The 23,453-nt window shown below is 36.9% G+C and overlaps 1 protein-coding gene across 1 annotated transcript in view; it reads right to left on the bottom strand.

Annotated features, from left to right (window-relative positions):
* The window catches only part of LOC136264668 (mucin-3B-like), a 145,142-nt gene that overhangs the window by 71,932 nt on the left and 49,757 nt on the right, over nucleotides 1–23,453 (bottom strand). The window contains exons 19-25 of the mRNA XM_066059472.1: nucleotides 16,476–16,799; nucleotides 16,091–16,414; nucleotides 8,760–9,080; nucleotides 8,381–8,704; nucleotides 3,034–3,663; nucleotides 2,407–2,730; nucleotides 2,037–2,360 (exon numbers count right to left, since the gene is read on the bottom strand). Coding sequence (XP_065915544.1) covers nucleotides 2,037–2,360; nucleotides 2,407–2,730; nucleotides 3,034–3,663; nucleotides 8,381–8,704; nucleotides 8,760–9,080; nucleotides 16,091–16,414; nucleotides 16,476–16,799 — 2,571 coding nt within the window. The remainder of the gene's footprint in view (nucleotides 1–2,036; nucleotides 2,361–2,406; nucleotides 2,731–3,033; nucleotides 3,664–8,380; nucleotides 8,705–8,759; nucleotides 9,081–16,090; nucleotides 16,415–16,475; nucleotides 16,800–23,453) is intronic.

Here is a 23,453-nt window from a genome sequence, read left to right as displayed (position 1 = left end):
AATAACTGGTAACTTAAAGAGCTGATATCTGGAGCGGCCAAGAATCAACTTAATCCAACTACTTATACTAATTTTTTTTAATCCAAAAAAAAGTGCATCCATGAAAGTAACTGGCAATTGAAATAGCTGATATCTGAAGTGGCCAAGAATGAATGCTGATATACAACTAATTGGAATTAACAAAAAGTTTAACATTGAACCTTTATCTTTCAGCTGTGTTCTACATTCACTCTTGCTGCATCATAAATTGATTTCTTTTAACCCTAATTGGCTGGTAATTTGGCCGCCTTTTTTAATATTCAGTGTATAGAGCAAAAAAATGCAGCCAAATTACCAGCCAATTAAAGTTAAAAGAAATCAATTTATGATGCAGCAAGAGTGAATGTAGAACACAGCTGAAAGACAAAGGTTCAATGTTAAACTTTTTGTTAATTCCAATTAGTTGTATATCAGCATTCATTCTTGGCCACTTCAGATATCAGCTATTTCAATTGCCGGTTACTTTCATGGGTGCACTTTTTTTTACAGCCAATGCTAGGTGTTTTTGCATGGATTAAAAAAAAATTGTATAAGTAGTTGGATTAAGTTGATTCTTGGCCACTCCAGATATCAGCTCTTTAAGTTACCAGTTATTTTTACTTTCAAGAAATCTTTCCCTACAACTGAGCTGTTTTTAATTATACTGGATTACAGGTACTTGTAGTTTCTTGGACGCGCCTTTTTTTACAGCGAAGGTGTGTTTGGGGTGGATTATATATACATATAGCAGGCCCTCAGAATTCATACTGACCAACAAACATTTGATTAGCTAGGATATTAATTTATGTAGCTATCTGTGCACAATTTGTGTCCTCTTCATGTGATACCAGTTGTTTAAATGAGGATGGATCAGGATGATGGATTAATACATGGCTGGAGTTGCCAAGTGCAGACCACAGTGATATCTGGGACAAAAGAAGCCAAGTAGTTCCACTTTACCATTATCTGACTCATCCACTGAGTTACATTTTTATGTGAGATGGGCCGATGTGTCAAAAAAATGGTCACATGGTGTCTTGGATACACTGCAAAATGAAATAAAATGTGTAGCAGATCACTGTAAAAGGTGGCAATGTCTTCAAAGGAATACTCATGTATGGATATGGCACATCAGTGGTGTGCGGACACTGAATGGTATCTACGTACAGTAGTGATTGGCACTTCACAGCTACAGGAGACAATATTTTATTTATTGTTACTGGGTAGTTAAATACAAACACAGTACAAACAAACAATGCAAACAGCATTACAACATGAAAACATAGTCTACCCCTAGTTAATAATCTACCTGAACGCATGTACAGTACTAACAGCTGGCATGGTGACTTGGGACAGCTTACAGCAGCACTTGGCACTTGTCTGAACACTTAGAATACAAAGATCTGGGCATAAACGATTAGTAGACAAGTTAGTAGTAGACCTGCGGATGGTCGCTCGTGATCGCTAATCTTCTCCCAGCCTTTGGAATCATGGGTGTGGTGCTGGGCATTATATAGAATTTCACATTTGTTCAAATCATCAACATGAACAGGCGTAATTATTATATGTTTGTGCCTTTGTTCACCGCCAAATCAAACCCCGGTTAGTGCAAGTTCATAGGCCTTGTAGTTTTCCCAAACATTAATTATTTATTTATTTATTCATTCATTATTTGTGACCGGATTTGCAAAAAGGGGTCTTCCACACACATCCAATTCTATGAACTCAGAAGACCATAGCTCAGTATTCAAGAAATATATTAACCTGAAACTTTCTCCATCCACTAAACTATGTTGATTCACAATACTGCCCACATTTCAAATCAATAGCCATTTCCAATCTGAAGTTATGAGTTATCAAAGTTGGTAAATTGGATATGTGTGGAAGACCCCTTTTCGCATATCCGGTCACATTTATGATGCAATTTTAATTGCATTTCGTATTGTTCTTAGTACTTGGTTGTATAACTATTTTGTTATTCTAAATTCAATAAGTACATACAAGCAACATCGGCTTACTAGTAAGATTTCTTATTTCAATAATCCCAGATGCAGTAGTTTCCAGTATCATCACATCACAATTATATATACCCTCATCTCCCTCCATAAGGTAGGTAAATTCAAGAGTACTGATGAAGTCATTATTGATTGCAGTGATTGGACTTATGGTTACTCTACTATCATTTGTAATAGTGTCTCCTCCAGGTCCCATCCAACTGATCATTATTGAAGTCAATTCCACTCCACTAACCGTACTCACTGTACAGTGTATTTCCTGAGGACTACCTACAATACCATCTACTATTGATCCAAACGGTATTACTGAAACATCGGGAATAGGAACTAAAACAACCACAATTATTTTAGTAGTAAAAACAACAACACAGACCTGTAGTATCCAGAGTGATATTACTGCTGTTTGATATTGGTGGACTAGTGTTGATCACTACCTCACACTGGTATGTTCTACCATCATCAGTTGTGCTCAATAGTGGGATGGTGTAGGTTGCTGAATACTCTGCAGTACTTCCTCTTGACATGCCAATATTAACTCCATTAATTGTGTTTATAACTGATCCATCACTACTCCACACAATATCCACCCTACTGGTGACACCTCTCACAGTAGTAACACTACACTCCAGTGTTAGTGACTGACCGACTATCTGAGCAGTGGAATTTACCACACTAATACTGTAATGCTTTGAAGGCACTGTATTTGAGAAATAATATATTTACACATGCAGTAATATAAAACTAAATTTGGTGATAAGCTTCCTATATATGTATTATAGATGTATTTTATTGCATCACAATAAATTGAAGATGATATTTGGTAGAATATGAACCAAACTACTTGTGCAACAAAGTTAACATGCAGTCTTGAAAAAGTAAATTTTTACATACACTTCATGGCTTTGTGGAGCTTGTTATGTGGTTAGCATACTAGGCAATGATAGAGCTTGGCGCAGTGGGAAATAGTAATATTTTGCATACATTTTTAGCAACGACTTACTGGTTAATTTGGTTAATTCAGTAGAATGTGATCTGTTATCTTCCAGTATCATCACATTACACTCATATACACCTTCATCTCCCTCCATCAGGTACATAAACTGGAGACTACTAGTGTAATTGTTACCACTACCACTGGTTGGGCTGATGGTCACTCTACTATCATTTGTAATGGTGTCTCTTCCAGGTCCCATCCAACTTATCATAACTGAATTGAACTCCACTCCACTAACTGTACTCACTGTACACTGGATATCTTGAGGACTACCTACCATAGCTCCTTGTATAGGACCAGACGGTGTTATACTGACTGTAGGAGTAGGGACTGTAACATCCAGTGTGACACTACCAGTAGCCATAACTAGTGGACTAGTGTTGATCACTACCTCACACTGGTACACTTTACCATCATCAGTTGTACTCAGTTGTGGGATAGTATAAGTGGATGTGTATATTGTGGAATTGTTACTTGTACTACCATTTAATATTTCTAATTCTAAACCATTACTACTCCACACAATATCCACTCTACTGGTGATACCTCTCACAGTAGTCACACTACACTCCAGTGTTAGTGAATGACCAACTATCTGAGTGTTGGGAGCAGTCAGAATTATGTTGGGAGTTGAAACTACAATGTATTAAAACTAACATGTCATACAGTATGACAAGACTGTATACTAGGGATCATGAAGGTTTGGGCTTTTTTGCCAGAAATATCACCTTGAAACCAGCCTCACTATACCTTCAAGGTGTCTTGGCAGTATTGGTTAGGTATAGCTAAACCTAAAAGTGCCTTCAATTTGACCCAAAACACTTCCAAAAAGTTGCTACAAAATTAATTTTTTTATTTAGTGGAATTTTCTGCTTGCTGACTGCCTGACTGATGCCTTCAGACAAGCATAACTCGATAACTACAGCTAAGCCTCCTATGGGGTCAATTTTTTCACTTTTCAATAACACTTCAGCCCGACAGGTGCATTTTGGCATACTGCAGTATGTACAATGCATGCTTCATAAACTAACCTCTGTCTTCCTTTGTGACCCATTTATCTTTGCTGACAGCACAAGGTGTTGATTCATGGTAGTGCCACATGATGGCTTGCCTATATTTGTAATGGAAATTGTCTGAGTTTTCCATTGTAGCTGGATAGATTACAGACGTCCTTCTCATAGTGTTCTTCGTTTGTAATGCTGTGTAATGAGCTGAACATAGCCAAAGACAATTGAAGTGTCATGGCCACTTTGCTATTTCAGTAATTGATATTTGGGGCACGTATTCAGGATAAGCCCGGTGTTATTCTTATAATGTGGTATGCACAGGTTCACCAGTCATAATAATGTTACAAAAAAGTAAACAATCAAGTAGAAGGAAATTAAGAATTTTAAGTTTGACTCTGATTAGGGATCGAAGAAATAAAATACAATGAAGCAAGACAGATTGCTTACACCTTAAGGTATACTAGTAGACGATTAATCCCTATAAGTATAGACTGAATTAGGGATTAAATGTTCACTAGTATATCTTCAGGTGTAGGCGACCTCCCTTGTTTCATTACTTTTATTTCTTTGATCCCTAATCAAACTTTTTAAAAATCCTACTGTTATAATTGCGTCAAAGAGATTACATAACTACATAGCTACTAGGATATAGTCATAAATGAATAATATGTATCTATATAAATGGCAATGACATTCTAATACCTCATGTGTGCATAAAACATTTACCTGATTCATGATACGCATAACATTCTACACTCACGTGAACTTTGAGCACTAACATACGTATTAGCAGGTTTATAATGTAAGACCTGTTACATTATAGGGTAAAATTTGAGTCTACACATAATATCTATAAAATACCCACAATAATAATGCTACATTTATAGAAATATTATATCAGTGAAATTACATAAAGTATGGATGATTACATTATGATATTACTGATTTTATTGTACTTAAACTGTAAAAGCATGGGTCACAAATGTTTGTGATTTCTTATTGACCAGAATTCAAATTTATATTTCTGTCATACTAGGTGTGTGTAATCAAGCCAGCCTAAAAAACAACTTTATTATCAACTACTACAGTAGCTTGAAAGAATCATTTAACAGAGTTTTTACTGCCTAAATATTTAATGCCTTCATAGAATAAAATTGGATACTAGAGCCATGGATTAAATCTTTGATAGAAAGACTTGGTCTTTGATTCCTGGAGAAGTATCTGTTTAGATATACAGTGTACCGATAGAAATCATTTGGTCTAGAGAAAAAATCTGAATTTTCCCAAAATCTTAAAACCGCAACCTCTAATCAACAGTGGATTCAGCATGAGATATATCTCCTGGAGAAAATCCCTATCTCCCATCCACACACAGAGAGTTACAATTCCCTGGCTATTGACACTCACATGGCTTGCTTTAGATATATGTAATATGGGAAAAGACTCATCTACAGCCTGTATATATATAACCCAAGCCTTGTGTCACTAGGTAGGCACAGACCAGATTTAGAGGAAAGACCAAGACCATCTTTACCACCCTGCTTCCTTAACCAGGGCATCAGCCTAGATACTCCAGTCATTCTGTTACCTTATGCACTTGAATTTGGGTTTCACAGATATAGACATCCCATATGTAATGTAGGTCACTTAAATATAAAGTAAATATCACAAATCATTTTGTTTATCAGGAATAAATGAATTTCTACATCAAGAAAATGTAAATGGAAACCAGATGAGTTTCTGAGGCACCAAATTGTATGAAACTAAGTAATTACTGTATGTAGACTTGTAAATAGATTAAAAGTTTAACTAATAGCAATGTTATTAAATAACAATGTTTTTAATCTAATCTAAAACAGCCCAGCTATGAAACAGGGTGCGGCCTTCCAAAAATAGGCTAGTATAAAAAAGATGTGATATCAAAGGTGGCAGCCAAGAAATGGCTGCAATGATATTATAATTTCACTTAATTTGTAACAATAGCTTATTTGTGACTGGATTTTGGAAAAACGATCCAAATCGCACATTAGAAGTTTCGAGATAAACGATTTAAAAAATTTCAAGTCAACATAACTTGCTAAGGATAGCAAGCACGCGTATGAAATTTGCATCAATCTATTACCTTTCAGGCCACTTCCAGTACTTGTAGCTGCTTGTAGAGTTTCTTGCCAAATAATATAGAAACTTTAAGCATTTGGATGAGTGAAGTAGTATCACGAGTGCTCACAAAGGAGTGGAGGGTGGTGGGGTGGGCAAAGGATAGACCTCAAAATGGAGGAAGACCATGATTGGAGTCCAGACACGAGATTACAGGGCTGTGCTGGCTCTTTAGTGGCTGATATGTAACAAAATCAACACAAAAAATGTCTGGCCAACATCATGAGGCTGTCCACCAGTAAACCAGTGATTCTTGCCAAGCCAGGTTCTTCACAAGACCGGAAACCACAATTCGAGCTCTATACACCACCCAGAAAAGACGTCTGTTGAAACCAGCTTTGAGTAGTTTGAGTAGTAGTGAGGGTCAAAACTATTAGTACGATAGTGTAGCTGTCCACTGGAGGTGTTAGTTTGATTTTGCCTGATGTGCGATTTGGATCGGTTTTGTAAAATCTGGTCACATTTATGGAAGGCTGCAACTTTTCACAGCAGGGCTGTTTTGGATTAGATATCATTTTTTGTATCTGTATAGCTTTTTTGGCATTTGTCTTTGTTTCCTACAGGTAAATAGAAGAACTACAGTAGCTTTTAAGACACTTGTATTATTTTGAAATTTTGTGTTTATTTTATTAGCTAGTTACTGAACATTGCATGTATAAAAGGATCTCGAAACACACTAGGTACATGCATGTATGGTTGGTTTTCATATTATAACTCATTAATAATTAAACAGATTTCCATTACATTACTAAAGGTTTGTAACCTTGATAGTTACCTAGTACTTGCAAGAATATTCAACTAGTTTGCATAAGCAGTTTAGCCAGATAAGCGGTTTAGCTGGCAGGCATGACAACAAATCGCAGTAAAACTAACTGCTCTATTAGAGTATCTCGATAACGTGACTTGTGTATATGTACAGATGAAATTCATACCATTGCCAAAGGAAGGTCAAAGTAGATGCTTATGAAACTTATGTATGGCCAATAGTAGAATGCGCAGTGACAGCATGGGCTTCTCATACTCTGAGGAACATCGATAAGCTTGAAGTTATTCAACGTCGAGCAGTGAGATTTGTTATGGCAGATTTTTCAATTTACAGCAGTGTTACTACTATGTTATCCAACCTAAAATGGGAAACATTACATCACAGAAGAAACATATTGAAATTAGAAATGTTGTTTAAGATCCTACACAACTTAGTTGAGCTACAATTGCCAAATTACATACTTACAATTCCAGTACTACCAGAGGTCATGATTATAAACTGTCCGTCAGAATTGACACTTACAAATATAGCTTTTTTCCAACTACCATCTCTACATGGAACAAATTGCCAGCTCTAGTTGTAACAGCAGAGACAATTGACTCTTTTACTGATTATTTATTAGTTAACTATATATGATTTGGCATTGCACTACACTCATACACACGAGTTTTAGCAATTATAATATAACAATAAATTGCAAATTGATTCTTAAATTGTTTCTGTCAGTAGTTTACTCTTCAGGCATGACAAAAGATCGCATTTGCAATTTTGGAAAATCACTTGTAACTTTGCTCTATTTATACTAATCTGTACACAAATGGGAAGAAGACACACGTGCATTAAAATGTTCTTTACACCCTCCAAATTTGAAGAGAATCTAATAAGGCTTGCATGAGTTATGGCAATTTTTGGAAGTGCTGCAAAAAGAAAATTAACCATAGAAGAATAAGAAAATACGACAAACTTAGAAGGCAAGTATCTCAATAGCCACTTAATTGATTTACCTCAAATTTGGAATGAAATATATCCCACCCTGAGGGATTTTTTTGTAAAAATGGGCTATTTCTGTGTAGCCATTACTGAGGTACAAAGGTGTGAAATAGAATTTTCTTGGTTTCTGTAAAATACACAGTTGTCTGTCACACACCCAAATGCATTGGCTTTCATTGGCAGCTTGACACACTATTGTGTGCCCTGATTTACACAAAATAAATTTAGTGGAATAGCATCAATTAAAGCAATAAAGGACTAGTAATAAAGTCTATCCAACATTTTAACATACACACAATGAAGTAATAGTTCATTGATTACAACTAGTCTAAAAGTAAAAGTAAATTTTCATGTGGCAATCAGAATTATGATGCTATGCATTAGTGATGTTAGTACAACTATCTGCTTTTGCATTATTTTTCAATTATCTTACCTATTACACTGTTTATTGTGGTTGCAAATGATACAAAAGTTTCCAATATCGTCACATTGCACTCATATGTACCCTCATCTCCCTCCATCAGGTACATAAACTGGAGACTACTAGTGTAACTGTTACCACTACTGCTGGTTGGGCTGATGGTCACTCTACTATCATTTGTAATAGTGTCTCCTCCAGGTCTCATCCAACTTATCATTACTGAATTTAACTCCACTCCACTAACTGTACCCACTATACACTGAATATCTTGAGGACTACCTACCATAGCTGCTTCTATTGGACCAGATGGTGTTATACTGACTGTAGGAGTAGGAACTGCGAAAGTAAATTGTGAATACAAAGTTATACTATGAGAAAATCTACTACATACCTGTCACATCCAATGTTACATTCCCAAACTCTATAATTGGTGGATGAGCATCAATCAATACTTTACATTGGTATGACTTTCTATCATCTTCAGTACCTAGTAGTGCTATGGTGTAAGTGCTAGAGTATATATTTAAGTTTTGTAAGGTATAATCTTGGATGTTCACTTCTTCCACTTTGAGAGCAGTACCATTACTGCTCCAAATAAAACTCATTCTACTGGTGATACCTCTAACAGTAGTCACACTACACTCCAGTCTTAGTGACTGACCAACTATCTGAACATGATGTGCTATGAGACTTAAACCATATGTTGTGGGCACTAAAACAGAACAGTAATTATTAACAGATTAAATCATAGCAATGTTTATATATGTATGTAGCATAGGTCTGTTTCTCATGAAACATTTGCATTAATAGTTTTAAGCCACACTCTATGTCAAGCAACTAAAAAGCCGGCAATGAACATCAGTGTGTTATTGTTCTGGAGCATTTATGCATTTCATACCATATGTGTATGGTAACATTTTCATCCCACGCCCGTATGGTACGTACCATATGCATACGATTACACTGTATGTTATAGTTAAAGCACCGCCACATGTGTGTACGGACAATACAGTAACGAGGGTGTGTGTCAAGAGGCTAATACAGCACAAGGCAAAGCCGAGTGCTGCATTTGCCTCGAGACACCCCCGAGTGCTGTATATTTCGTACACACAAGCATAGGTGGTGGTTTAAGTGTTATATTGTACTTCCTGGTCATCTGGCCATAGCCTGGCTAAGAGTGATCTTCTTTAGTACTCAAACAGCTGCGATTTTCAGTGATCAGGATATCAGTAAGTGTTTATATAATCTATTCTACTCATAGAATGAACTAATAGGATTAGTTAGGCTAGTTCTAGCGATTTACAATGTCACGCACGTGATCAATTGTGCTGTCTTAGTGGAGTCGTGTTTAAATAGCTTCATGATCAGATGATCAGTAAGTGTTTACACAATCTATTTCTAGCTGTAGAGTGAACCGGTAGGATTAGTTTGGCTGGTTTTAGCAATTTACAGTGTCTTGTTTTCGTAACATTCCGTAAATAAATTTTTCACATAACTTTACTGTATTTTCCCAAATGTGCTGTATTTGCCCAATTAATTATTATTATTAGTAGTAGTACTTTACAGTGACTAGTACTGAAGGTCTGACAGCAACATGTGCTGCAACCTTTAGATTACCTAACCTAACAAGAACTGGAGACTTTACTTTAAATGATTACTTAACCTAGCTAACAATAAGGTGAAACAGAAAAGGGCCAAAGAAAGGAAAACAATCCCTCCTACCCCAGGATTCGAACTGCAGGCCACCGAATGTCTAGTCGAACGCCACACTAAGTCTCCTCCAGGAGGGATGGATTTTCTTCCTAATTAAGCGCATAACTGTACTGTATTTGCCCAATTAGCTGTATAACTGTTCTGTATGACTCACAGTACAGTTAGTACTAGTAATAGCATGGGTAGCAGTGAAATTTGGGATAAATACCACCAGTGTTGTATTGGAAATGGGGATAAATTTCACGAGGCGAAGCCGAGTGAAATTTACCATTTCCAATACAACAAGAGTGGTATTTATCCCAAATTTCACTGCTACCCATGCTATTCCCAGTTAATACCATACTCGCTGCATATACGCATACTCGCTGCATATACGCATGCTGTGCATTAGCGTTGCCATGTACGCAATTTGTCACTATGTACTAAACACGTGTCAACACTAATTGTTAACATAAATTCTAGCCAATGAAATTGCAATTACAACTTTTTCACTGCTACCAGTGAAATACGGGATAAATTTCACTGCTACTATTGCGACTTTTGTATGGGCACTGAAACAGGTATGGTATTATGCTGCTAATAAGTACTGTATGGACAATACACAATGTGGCATCGCTTTGATCCTCTCACACAAAAGTACAATATGAATATGTATTTTTAATGTATGGGTTTATCTTTTCCATACTTTGTTCTTTGCAGATACAGTAGCTGATATTCTATGCTATTCTGACTATATGATTTTTATGCTTCTGCTGGACTATACCGAAGCACCAATATGAGATGCAACAAAGCATCAGATGAAATGTTTTCTTGACAGTATATACGTAGTTACATCAATGCCTCCTGACCAAGTCATTAATTGCAGGTCTGCAGGTGAGGATGAACACTCTCTTAACAAAATACTCCGTTGTTTTGCCATGAATGCATGATCCACTGCTCCTGGAAAGATCAAGGTACTCTAATAGAGTGGTCAAATATCTAGTATGGCAGTCAACTAAATGAGGGATATCGCCTACACCTATAACACTAATAGAGCAGTTACCCTAATACAACACTTAAGCATTTATTGTATTTCGCTGGAATTACTCTGATTCAACTTTAGAGGATCTAACTTAAAACAATTTCCTCAGGATGCATGCTTCCAGCCCCCTAGATTAACATGCTAGTGTGCCTCTCACACTAACGTACAGGTGTATGCCTTCCTTTCTACATAATTTTAGATTTACTGCTATGCACTGGAATCACAAAAGTCTGGGTTGGAAACCAGTTTCAATTCCTGGAGCTGTCCATGTGCAGCTATACTAGTGACATTTTAATTCCTATGCTTCAGTCATACACAGTACTGTAGTTTGCTTTTTTTGCTGTTTTAAAATAATTTTCATATGCAATAACTTGTACAAAAATTTCTTGCACAAAAAATTTTACATAAGATCAAACTACTCTAATAGAGCAGTCATTCACGTAAATCATACAAAAATATTTTATACGAATTTTTTTGCACGAAAATAAAGCAAATTACAGTAGCTTGTCATAATTATAGCCATGACTGATGCAGGGATTAAATCTCCACTAGCATAGCTGTAGGCGATATTCCTTGTTTCATTACTTTTTATTGCTATGATCCCTACTCAAATTTAAAAATTCCTCATTTTTTCTTGTATATACTTGTTTGTTCACTTTCTGGACATGTGCTGACTATCAATTATTGAAAAGTAGAGTGATCATTTTACTTTTCAGCAATGTTCCACAAATTGCAAACAGCAGTATGAGAAGCGCCTCTGGAATCAATCCAGTCAATACAGAAAATTTTCATGGTAATGTCACAAGCCAGAAGCCAGAAACAAGTTACCTATGAATCAAATGGAGCTACCAAAAAGACATGTCTCAGGCTTAATCAGCATCAAACAGTGAAAAAATTAAGTCCATAATGTTAACTGCTGTTGAATGCTTAAGGCATCTTATCCACCGCATCTATCAATATTATGTGACCAAATCTGCAAAAAGAGATCTTATAGCTGTTCCAATTGCATATACCTGGCAACCCATTACTTGACTTGTGAATAAGGTATTAATCAGCTTGAAATTTGGTTACTTTACACCTCTAACATAGCACTACTCCTGGGTGCATTTGTAAGGTGACAGGTGAAATACATGAGGAGTTATTATTAGCCAAACCTGGGACTTTGGAAAGGCCATAAGACACCTTTTCACAGATCTGGTCACATATTACTCCACCACTCCACCTTGTACTGAGGTAGGGCTTTACAGGGGGATTGACACAAAACTGTTGCCTTAGCAGCAGCATTTGATAACTGTTTGATAATGCCCTTGCTTTTTATACATCAAATTTCCATATTGTAACTGGGCTTATTTACATGCTAGCTTTTCCCTACTATGGGACATATAACATTCAGGTGCGTATCATAGCCCCATTAGGGGGGATGGTAGGGCAATAATATATTGGTAAGAGTATTAGTCAGTAGAAGATCTATCAAATTTAAAAACTTGTTGAAAGCATTTAGAGTTGATAGACCAGTTTCCTGTGTTTGAAAAAAAAAATTGCATTTTTTTACATATTACCAATGCTCACAAAAAGTTGAGTAATGGGTTGATGAAACTTTTGATCAACTTACGTGTTTATCACACCTTCATTATGACCATCCTGTATGGGTGGGGACCCTCACAATCAACACAGCATTTGAATAGAATGCAGAACTGCTCAGTTACATTTCATACCAAATCTAACTTCTCACAGCTGAGACTATTTGTCTAAGCACTATTAGCAGTTTTGCACTTTACCACCTTGTTCAGTGTCATTCAATGTGTAAAATGTATTGCTAGTATCATCAGTCTAAAGGTTACCATGATTAACTTTGGTAATGACTGTTTTACGTGAGTCAATCAGCACTTTGTGAAATTTAATTGTAAATTCTCATATAGTTTTTCTGGTATCAGGTATCACAGTAGTGACACCACCTACCTTCCCACTTTACAACCACACTGTTAATAGCCAATCATACAGTATGTTAGTACTGTATATTAGGGATCATGAAGAACTGGACCTTTTCAGACAAAAATGTCACCATAAAACCAGCTTCAATTTCTAGCTTGGCTGCATTGGTTAGGCACAGCCAAGCCCAAAAATATTTTCAGACTAACCCCAAACCCTTCCAAAAAGTTTGTATGGAATTTAAATTTTTTTATATTTAACAGAATTTTACACTAACTCACTGGCTGATTCCCCCAACCAAGCATAACTTGACAATGGATAAGGCTATGGGCTTGACTTCTTCACTGTTCGACATAGCTTCGTCCCGAGATGTGCCTTTTTGTCAACCATGGTACATACTGTACAATACATGCATCAAGGACTTGCCTTTGTCCTGCTTTGTCGGTTCCAGTTCTTTTCGCTGACAACACAAGGTGTCAATTCACGATAGCACGATGTGGCTTTCCTGTGGCAGTGTTGCCTATATTTTCTGCAGTGTGACTGGATTGACTGCATAGATGCTTCTCGTACTGTTCTTCATTTGTAATTCTGTATAACGGGCGGAACATAACTGAAAACAAAGCAAGTAGTCCTGTAATGATTATTATATGTGTTTGTTGGACGAGTTGTAATTTTCCATATTTGTAGTGCTTTTGTAGTTATTTTCTTGTTTTGTATTTATGAGTGTATTATTATTGTAATGCAAATGTGTGTTGCTTTTGTAGCTAACTTTTTAAAACTCTTGTAAGGAAGAAAGGAAGAATATTTATAGCCAATTGCTGGAATCAAAATAATATATCAATTCAAATCATGATAAAACATGCTTGACTGCACTATTAGAGCATGTCAACCATGAAACAAAGAGCATGTCAACCATGAAACAGAGACTACTAGCTTCATAGTTTGGAAATAAAAACAAAGGGCTCTGTAGTCCACATCCTTTCTGCTGGCTATCACGCATGCAGTTACAGTATAACTGTTAGTGTTCTATACCATGAATTTCCAGCTATATTCATATGGTATGGATAGCTATACCATACACATAATTATTACGACATTTATATGATGTGCACCACACATGTATATATGGTCATATCATATGCATATACACATACTGTATGGTATGTACAATACAACGCAACTGGGTCAAAATAGTATGGTGTAGGTTTTATGGGCCACACAGCATTACCATATTATACAATATGGTAGTACTGAATATTTGGGATAATGGAGGTTTGCACATTCCCACAAAAATATATATTGAACAAAAACCAACTTCATAATACCTTCACAGTACCTTGGCAGTATTAGTGAGGCATTACTAAGCTCAAAAGTGTGACCCAAAATGTTTCCTATAAGTTGCTACGATATTTTTTTAATTTAGTGGAATTTTCTGCTGACTGACTAACTTACAGTGTACACTTATTAATGCCCTCAGACAAGCATAACTCAATAATGGCTAAGGTTACGGGCTAGATTTTTCACTGCTAAACATTGCTTCAGGTGCCTTTGACATATTGCAGTATGTACAATGCATGCATTATAAACTTACCTTTATTGTCCTTTGTGTTCCATTTCTTTTTGCTGACAGCACAAGGTACCATTCAAGGTAGCACATTCTAACTTGCCTGTGGCTTTGCTGTTTAGCATTGTTTGTATTTTCTGTAGTGACTGGATTGATTGCAGAGATGTTTCTTCTACTGTTCTTCTTTCGAGACACTGTGTAACAGGCTGAACATTGCTGAAAATGAAGCATAATGGCTACTTCACTTTTTCAGTAAGTAATGTATGGGGCGCATGCTCTGATGCAAAATAAATTCATGGTATATCTAGCATCATTCTTTCTTTTGATGCAGTATGACACATGTGTAAGTTCACCAGTCATAAAATTATGTTATAAAAAAACAGCAACAACAACAAACAAACAAACAAACAAGTACAAGGAAAATAGGAATTTTAAGTTCAATTAAGGATCATAGAAAAAGTAGGGGTTGCCTACACCTGCAGATATACTAGTGGACATTTAATCCCTAATTCAGCTATTGCTAATGAAGTATAGGATTAGATGTCCACTAATTTATCTGCAGGTGTAGGTGACCTACCTTGATTACATTGCATTTCTATGATTCCTAATCGAACTGAAAATTCCTTGTATGTCTTTAAACATTGACCAATATTATTCAATAGAATATTCAACTAATAAAAGTAACAAACTAAATATAGTATCAATGAAATGACGAAGTCACATAATTGTCTTGTATTGAATAACTCTTTATATAAACATCTAGAAAAGCAAAGACATAAGCAATTCAAGTCCAAACTAACAGTAGGCTGGTTGTGGGACTTACAAACACAGCAGAAACAGCCAGGCTGTGAAAAGAGTGCAGCCTTAAAAAACTCCTAGTAAAGTTGTGATATCAGTGATGGTAGCTAAGAAATGACTACACTAAAATTAATTTTTAAGATCGACATGGTGATGCTGTCATTACAAAAAAAATGTTTCATTAACACCTGCAGCCATTCCTTGGCCACTAACTTTGATTTGACTTTATTACTAGGGACCTGTTGATCATGCCCTTTATGCCTAAATATTGTGCTCAATATTTATGCCTCAGTTCCCATGTTTGCTAATAAATTTGCACTTTATGGGTAAATAATAGCAAGTGGCTGAAGTACAGACTATAAATCCTTGCTTGTCAAAATGCATTTCACAGAAAGATCGACATACTCTAATACAACAGTCAACTACCTGATTGTTCTATTAGAGTTACTGACTGTTCTATTAGACTATATCAATCTTTTTCTGTGATATGTATTTTGATAAGCAATGATTAATGGTATGGCACAAGTGTCCAGCCTATTATGCTAGCATTATGCTCAATGCTTTCAGGCACCTATTATGCTCATAATTATGCCAGCATAATTGGCAGGTTCGTATACTACCCTAGCTTTTTCCTATATTTACCTCAAGATTGCACCAGTTCTTCACAGCTTAGCTGTGTTCATATACAATAGCTTACCAGTAAGATTTCCTATTTCAATAATCTTGGATGCAGTGGTATCCAATATATTCACATTACAAGTATATATACCCTCATCTCCCTCCATCAAGTAAGTAAACTCAAGAGTGTTGAAGTAATCATTGTCAATTGAAGTAATTGGGCTGATGGTCACTCTACTGTCATTTTTAATGGTGTCTCCTCCAGGTCCGAACCAGCTGATCATTACTGAACTCTCCCCCACACCACTAACTGTACTCACTATACAGTGTATTTCTTGAGGACTACCTACCATACCATCTTCTATCGATCCAAATGGTATCACTGAAACATCAGGAATAGGAACTAAAGAAATTCATATACACTGTAATCATGAAAAAATCTAGCTATGAATAAAAACACAGACCTATAGTAAGTAGAGTGATATTACTGCTGACTGAAATTGATGGACTAATGTTGATCACAGCCTCACACTGGTACACTCTGCCATCATCAGTTGTGCTCAATTGTGGGATAGTATAAGAAGATGAATATATCGTAATATTGTTACTTGAAAAACTTATATTGACCCCAGAAACAGTGATAAGCATCCGATCACTTCTGTTCCACACAATATCTACTCTACTGGTGATACCTCTCACAGTAGTGACACTACACTCCAGTGTTAGTGACTGACCAACTATCTGAGAAGTGGAGTTTACCACACTGATATTGTAAGGCTTCAAAGGTACTGTGTTTCAGACATAAACAATATAACAACTAATCTTTATACTATTAAGAATGCATTTTTGTTAAAATATATGTGTCGACAATAATCCACACAAAACAGCCAAGCTGTGAAAATGGTGTGGCCTTAAAAAGCTCAGGTGAAAAAAAGTTGTGAAATCAAAGGTGGTGGTAAAGAAATGGCTGCAATGATGTTAATGTCTATAAATTTTAACAATGCACAGCCATTATTAAATTTATAGTATCAACATCTTCTTGGCCACCACCTTTGATTTCACAACTTTTTTCACCCAGGATTTTTAAGGTCACACCATTTTTCACAGCTTGGCTGTTTTTGTATGGGTTTCACTTCTTTTTGTACTTCATAAGACCCCAAAACCAGCTTATAGGTGAATTTGGGGTTTATTATTGTAATACTCTAATAGAGTGCACATTATTTTTGAGGATTTCTAATAGAACATACATAGATTGTTCAAGTACTTCTATTGGTAGATCTATAAAATTACAAATGTTTATTCATAAGCAGATTTAAGCTAGAATTTTCATTTATAAAGCAGAAAGTGATCAGCCAAGATAGCAGCGGTTCAGTGGTTATAAGGATGTGAGTGTTAGGTATGGAGGTCCCTGTAGTAAGTTTTTTTGATAATGCACCTTTTTACCCTGCAATGACTGCTCTATTAGAGTATCTCAATCTCATGATTTTACACATATGGTTGGAATTTTTGTTATAATTCCGTGGCTACTAGTACGATTTCTTTCAAACCAGAAAATGTTTGCACTACAATGATTACTCCATGTATACAATGATTTTCAAGTCATTCCTTCAAGCAGTTTAAACACCCTGTGACCATGACAAAAATCGCTATTACATTTTTCATAAATTGTGTATAACTCCCTTGTTCTTTATCCAATGTGTACGAAATTTGGACTGTAAATGTGCTGCATTATGTTCTTACTGCCCTCCAAATTTGCAGAAAATCTACTTAAGCATGTGAGTTATAGCTATATTCTAAACATTGCGAAAAGAAGAATCAAGACACACGGTAGTGTGTCGTGCGGCCCAAGAAGCCGGCGCGCAACCCCGTGAGTATATTGACAGGAAGAAAGAAAACGCAATTTTCGCACCTCCGTAGCTCTGTGTTGCCTTGATGAAACAAGACAAATTTTGCTGTGTAGATTCCCTCCACTTTCAGCACTCCACATTCCAAATGTGAGCGAAATCGCTTCAGGCATTCCTGAGATATGCGACTTCAAAAATTGGCTTAGTTTCTTCGTTTTTTCTTCTTATTTTTCTTCCTCTTTTCGCACACTTACAAAAACTGCTATAAAACGCGAACACGTTATCCGATTGCCTTGAAATTTGGCACACAGAAGGGGGGTATAAAGGCGCATCTCGGTACCAACGTTGGCTGGAATACCATAAACAGGCAAAGAGTTATGAGCGATTATGCACGAAAAATAACACCAATATGTTGTCACGCCTACAGGGTAAACCGCGTATGGGAAGAAGCTGAAAATCGGTGGGTGAATAGGTTAACTATTGAACCTCAAACCTTTTGCAGTTTGAAAGAAATCGAGCTAAAAACCAGGAAGATACAGCGAAAAAATCAACAGTGTGTAACAATTACGCAATCGAGATTAGCTAATTTTTAATTTTTTTATTTTATTATTATTATTATTATCTAATCCAAAACAGCCAAGCTGTAAAAAAAGTGTGCGGCCCTCAGAAAGGCTATGGTGAAAAAAGATGTGAAATCCAAGGTGGCGGCCAAGAAATGGCTGTGATGGTAGGTTAATGGTAAAAATTTTAATAACAACAATTCAGGTGAATTTTTGTGCCGCTTCACAAAATTTACCTAAATTGTCATTATTAAAATTTTTACCATTAACCTACCATCACAGCCATTTCTTGGCCGCCACCTTGGATTTCACATCTTTTTTCACCATAGCCTTTCTGAGGGCCGCACACTTTTTTTACAGCTTGGCTGTTTTGGATTAGATTTCATTTCTTTTTGTATTTGTATACCCCAAAGCCGGCCTATGGCCAGCTTTGGGACTTTTTTAACCTATGTTTTTTTCTTTACTACAGGAAGAAGAAAAGATGAAGTAGATGTACTTTAAATATTTTATCAGTAAATGTACAAATTATATATACTGTATAATACATATATGACCAGATTTGCGAAAAGGGGTCTTCCACACACATCCAATTTGCCAACTTTGACAATTGATAACTTCAGATTGGAAAGAGCTGTTGCCGTGATGTTTGGGCAGTGGTGAGCACCACTATAGCTGAATACATGGTTAAATTTTCAGGTTAATATGTTACTTGAACACTGAGTTATGGTCTCCACCGTTTACGGAATTGGATGTGTGTGGAAGACCCCTTTTCGCAAATCCGGTCACATATATTGATTACAGAAATCTCCATGGTGGTTTCTTTGTAACTGAACACTCTACAAGGTGACTTCTTCTAATTGCTCTCTCTACAGGGTGAATTATTTGTAGCTGAACGATCTACAAGGTAACTTCTTCTAGCTGATCTCTCTACAGGGTGATGTGTTTGTAGCTGAATTTTGTATAGGTGAATTGTTTGCAGCTGAGCTCTTTACAGAATGGTTTCTTTGTAGCTGAACTCTCTAAAAGGTAACTTCTTCTAACTGATCTTCCTACAGGGCAATTTGTTTCTGGCAGAATTTTCTACAGGGTGATTTCTTTGCAGCTGAACTCTCTACATGGTGGTTTCTTTGTAGCTGAACTCTCTACAAGGTAATTTCTTCTAGCTGATTTCTCTACTGGGAGATTTGTTTGTAGCTGAACTATCTACAAGGTAACTTCTTATAGCTGATCTCTCTACAGGGTGATTTGTTCGTAGTTGAATTCTGTACAGGTGATTTGTTTGCAGCTGAGCTCTTTACAAAATGGTTTCTTTGTAGCTGAACTTTCTCCAAGGTAACTTCTCCTAACTGATCTTTCTACAGAGTGATTTGTTTGTAGCTGAACTATCTACAAGGTAATTTCTTCTAGCTGATCTCTCTACAGGGTGATTTGTTTGTAGCTGAATTCTGTACAAGTGATTTGTTTGCAGCTGAGCTCTTTACAGAATGGTTTCTTTGTAGCTGAACTCTCTACAGGGTGATTTGTTTGTAGCTGAAATCCCTACAAGGTAACTTCTTTTAGCTGATCTCTGTACAGGGTGATTTGTTTGTAGCTGAACTCTCTACAGGTGATTTGTTTGTAGCTGAACTCTCTATAAGGCGATACTTCTAGGTGATCTCTCTACAGGATTCCTTGTTTCTAACTGAACTCTCAACAGGGTGATCCGTTCATAGCTGAACTTTCTACTGTGTGATTTGTTTGCAGCTGAACTCTCTAAATGGTGGTTTCTTTGTAGCTGAACTCTCTACAATGTGACTTCTTCTAGCTGAACTCTCTACAAGGTGACTTGTTTCTAGCTGATCTCTCTACAGGGTGACTTGTTTCTAGCTGAACTCTCTACAGGTGATTTGTTTGTAGCTGAACTCTCTACATGGTGGTTTCGTTGTAACTGAACTCTCTACAAGGTAACTTCTTCTAGCTGATCTTTTTACACTGCATATTTGTTTGTAGCTGAGTTCTCTACAGGGTGATTTGTTTGCAGCTGAACCCTCTACATGGGAGTTTCATTGTAGCTGAACTCTCTACAATGTGACTTCTTCTAGCTGAACTCTCTACAGGGTTACTTGTTTCTAGCTGAACTTTCTACAAGTGATTTGTTTGCAGCTGAACTCTCTACATGGGAGTTTCATTGTAGCTGAACTCTCTACAATGTGACTTCTTCTAGCTGAACTCTCTACAGGTGATTTGTTTGCAGCTGAACTCTCTACATGGTGGTTTCTTTGTAGCTGAACTCTCTACAATGTGACTTGTTTCTAGCTGAACTCTCTACAGGTGATTTGTTTGCAGCTGAACTCTCTACATGGTGGTTTCTTTGTAGCTGAACTCTCTACAAGGTAACTTCTTCTAGCCGATCTTTCTACAAGGTGATTGAGTTTTTGCAGCTGAACTCTTTACATGGTGGTTGCTTTGTAGCTGAACTCTCTAAAAGGTGACTTCTTCTAGCTGAACTCTCTACAGGATGATTTGTTTGCAGCTGAACTCTCTACGTGGTAGTTTCTTTGTAGCTGAACTCTCTACAATGTGACTTCTTCTAGCTGAACTCTCTACAGGGTGACTTGTTTTTAGCTGATGTCTCTACAGGGTGACTTGTTTCTAGCTGAACTCTCTACAGGTGATTTGTTTGCAGCTGAACTCTCTACATGGTGGTTTCTTTGTAGCTGAACTCTCTACAAGGTAACTTCTTCTAGCTGATCTTTCTACAGGGTGATTTGTTTGTAGCTGAATTCTCTACAGGGTGATTTATTTGCAGCTTAACTCTCTACAAGGTGACTTCTTCTAGCTGAACTCTCTACAGAGTGATTGATTTTTTTTGCAGCTGAACTCTCTACATGGTGGTTTCTTTGTAACTTAACTCTCTACAGGGTGATTTGTTTGTAGCTGAACTCTCTGCAGGGTGATCTGTTCATAGCTCAACTCCCTATAAGGTAACTTCTTCTAGCTAATCTTTCTACAGGGCGATTTGTTTGTAGCTGAGTTCTCTACAGGGTGATTTGCTTGCAGCTGAACTCTACATGGTAGTTTCTTTGTAGCTCTACAATGTGACTTCTTCTAGCTGAACTCTCTACAAGGTGACTTGTTTCTAGCTGATCTCTCTACAGGGTGACTTGTTTCTAGCTGAACTCTCTACAGGTGATTTGTTTGCAGCTGAACTCTCTACATGGTTTATTTCTTTGTAACTGAACTCCCTGCAAGGTGACTTCTTCTAGCTGATCTCTCTACAGGGAGATTTGTTTGTAGCTTAACTCTCTACAGGTGATTTGTTTGCAGCTGAACTCTCTACATGATGGTTTCTTTGTAGCTGAACTCTCTACAAGGTAATTTCTTCTAGCTGATCTCTCTACAGGCCGATTTGTTTGTAGCTGAACTCTCTACATGATGGTTTCTTTGTAGCTGAACTCTCTACAAGGTGATTTCTTCTATAGCTGATCTTTCTACAGGGTGATTTATTTGTACCTGAACTATCTACATGATGGTTTCTTTGTAGCTGAACTCTCTACAAGGTAACTTCTTCTAGCTGATCTCTCTACAGGACAATTTGTTTGTACCTGAACTCTCACATGATTGTTTCTTTGAAGCTGAACTCTCTACAAGGTGATTTCTTCTAGCTGATCTTTCTACACGGTGATTTGTTTGTAGCAGAACTCTCTACAAGGAAACTTCTTCTAGCTGATCTCTCTACAGGGAGATTTGTTTGTAGCTGAACTCTCTATACATGATTTGTTTGCGGCTGAATTCTCTACATGATGGTTTCTTTGTAGCTGAACTCTCTACAAGGTAACTTCTTCTAGCTGATCTCTTTACAGGGTGAATTGTTTGTAGCTGAACGATCTACAAGGTAACTTCTTCTTACTTATCTCTCTACAGGGTGATTTGTTTGTAGCTGAACTTTCTACAAGGAAACCTCATTTAACTAAGCTCTGTACAGGGTGAATTATTTGTAGCTGAACTATCTACAAGGTAACTTCTTCTAGCTGATCTCTCTACAGGATGATTTGTTTGTAGCTGAACTATCTACAAGGTAACTTCTTCTAGCTGATCTCTCTACAGGGTGATTTGTTTGTAGCTGAATTCTGTATAGGTGATTTGTTTGCAGCTGAGCTCTTTACAGAATGGTTTCTTTGTAGCTGAACTCTCTACAAGGTAACTTCTTCTAGCTGATGTATCTACAGGGTCACTAGTTTGTAGCTGAATTCTCTACATGGTGGTTTCTTTGATCTTTCAACAGGGTGATTTGTTTGTAACTGAACTCTCTACAAGAAAACTTCTTCTAACTGATGTCTGAACAGGGTGAATTGTTTGTAGCTGAACTCTCTACAGGGTGATTTGTCTGTAGCTGATCTCTATACAGGTTACTTATTTCTAACTGATCTCTTGAATTCTGTTCAGGGTGACTGCTCTATTAGGATGACTGCTCTATTAGAGTATCTCGATCTCGCACTTGCTACACCAAGTTGGATTTCGTGTTATAACTCCGTGACTTTAAGTCTGATTCTTCTACACCATTGAAGAGCCTTTCTAAGATGATAACTCCATCTGTACAGCGATTTTCAAAGCATTACCCCAAGTGGTTTATCCGGTAGGCGTGGCAAGCATAATAATAATAATAAAATTAAAAATTAGCTAATCTCGATTGCGTAATTGTTACACACTGTTGATTTTTTCGCTGTATCTTCCTGGTTTTTAGCTCGATTTCTTTCAAACCACAAAAGGTTTGAGGTTCAATAGGTAACCTATTCACCCACCGATTTTCAGCTTCTTCCCATGCGCGGTTTACCCTGTAGGCGTGACAACATATTGGTGTTATTTTTCGTGCATAATCGCTCATAACTCTTTGCCTGTTTATGGTATTCCAGCCAAAGTTGGTACCGAGATGCGCCTTTATACCCCCCTTCTGTGTGCCAAATTTCAAGGCAATCGGATAACGCGTTCGCGTTTTATAGCAGTTTTTGTAAGTGTGCGAAAAGAGGAAGAAAAATAAGAAGAAAAAAACGAAGAAACT

This window comes from Dysidea avara, chromosome 1 (genome assembly GCF_963678975.1).
Source record: "Dysidea avara chromosome 1, odDysAvar1.4, whole genome shotgun sequence".
Lineage (NCBI taxonomy): Eukaryota > Metazoa > Porifera > Demospongiae > Dictyoceratida > Dysideidae > Dysidea > Dysidea avara.
The sequence above is the reverse complement of the archived record's forward strand: the minus strand, read 5'-3'. Positions and strand labels throughout refer to the sequence as shown.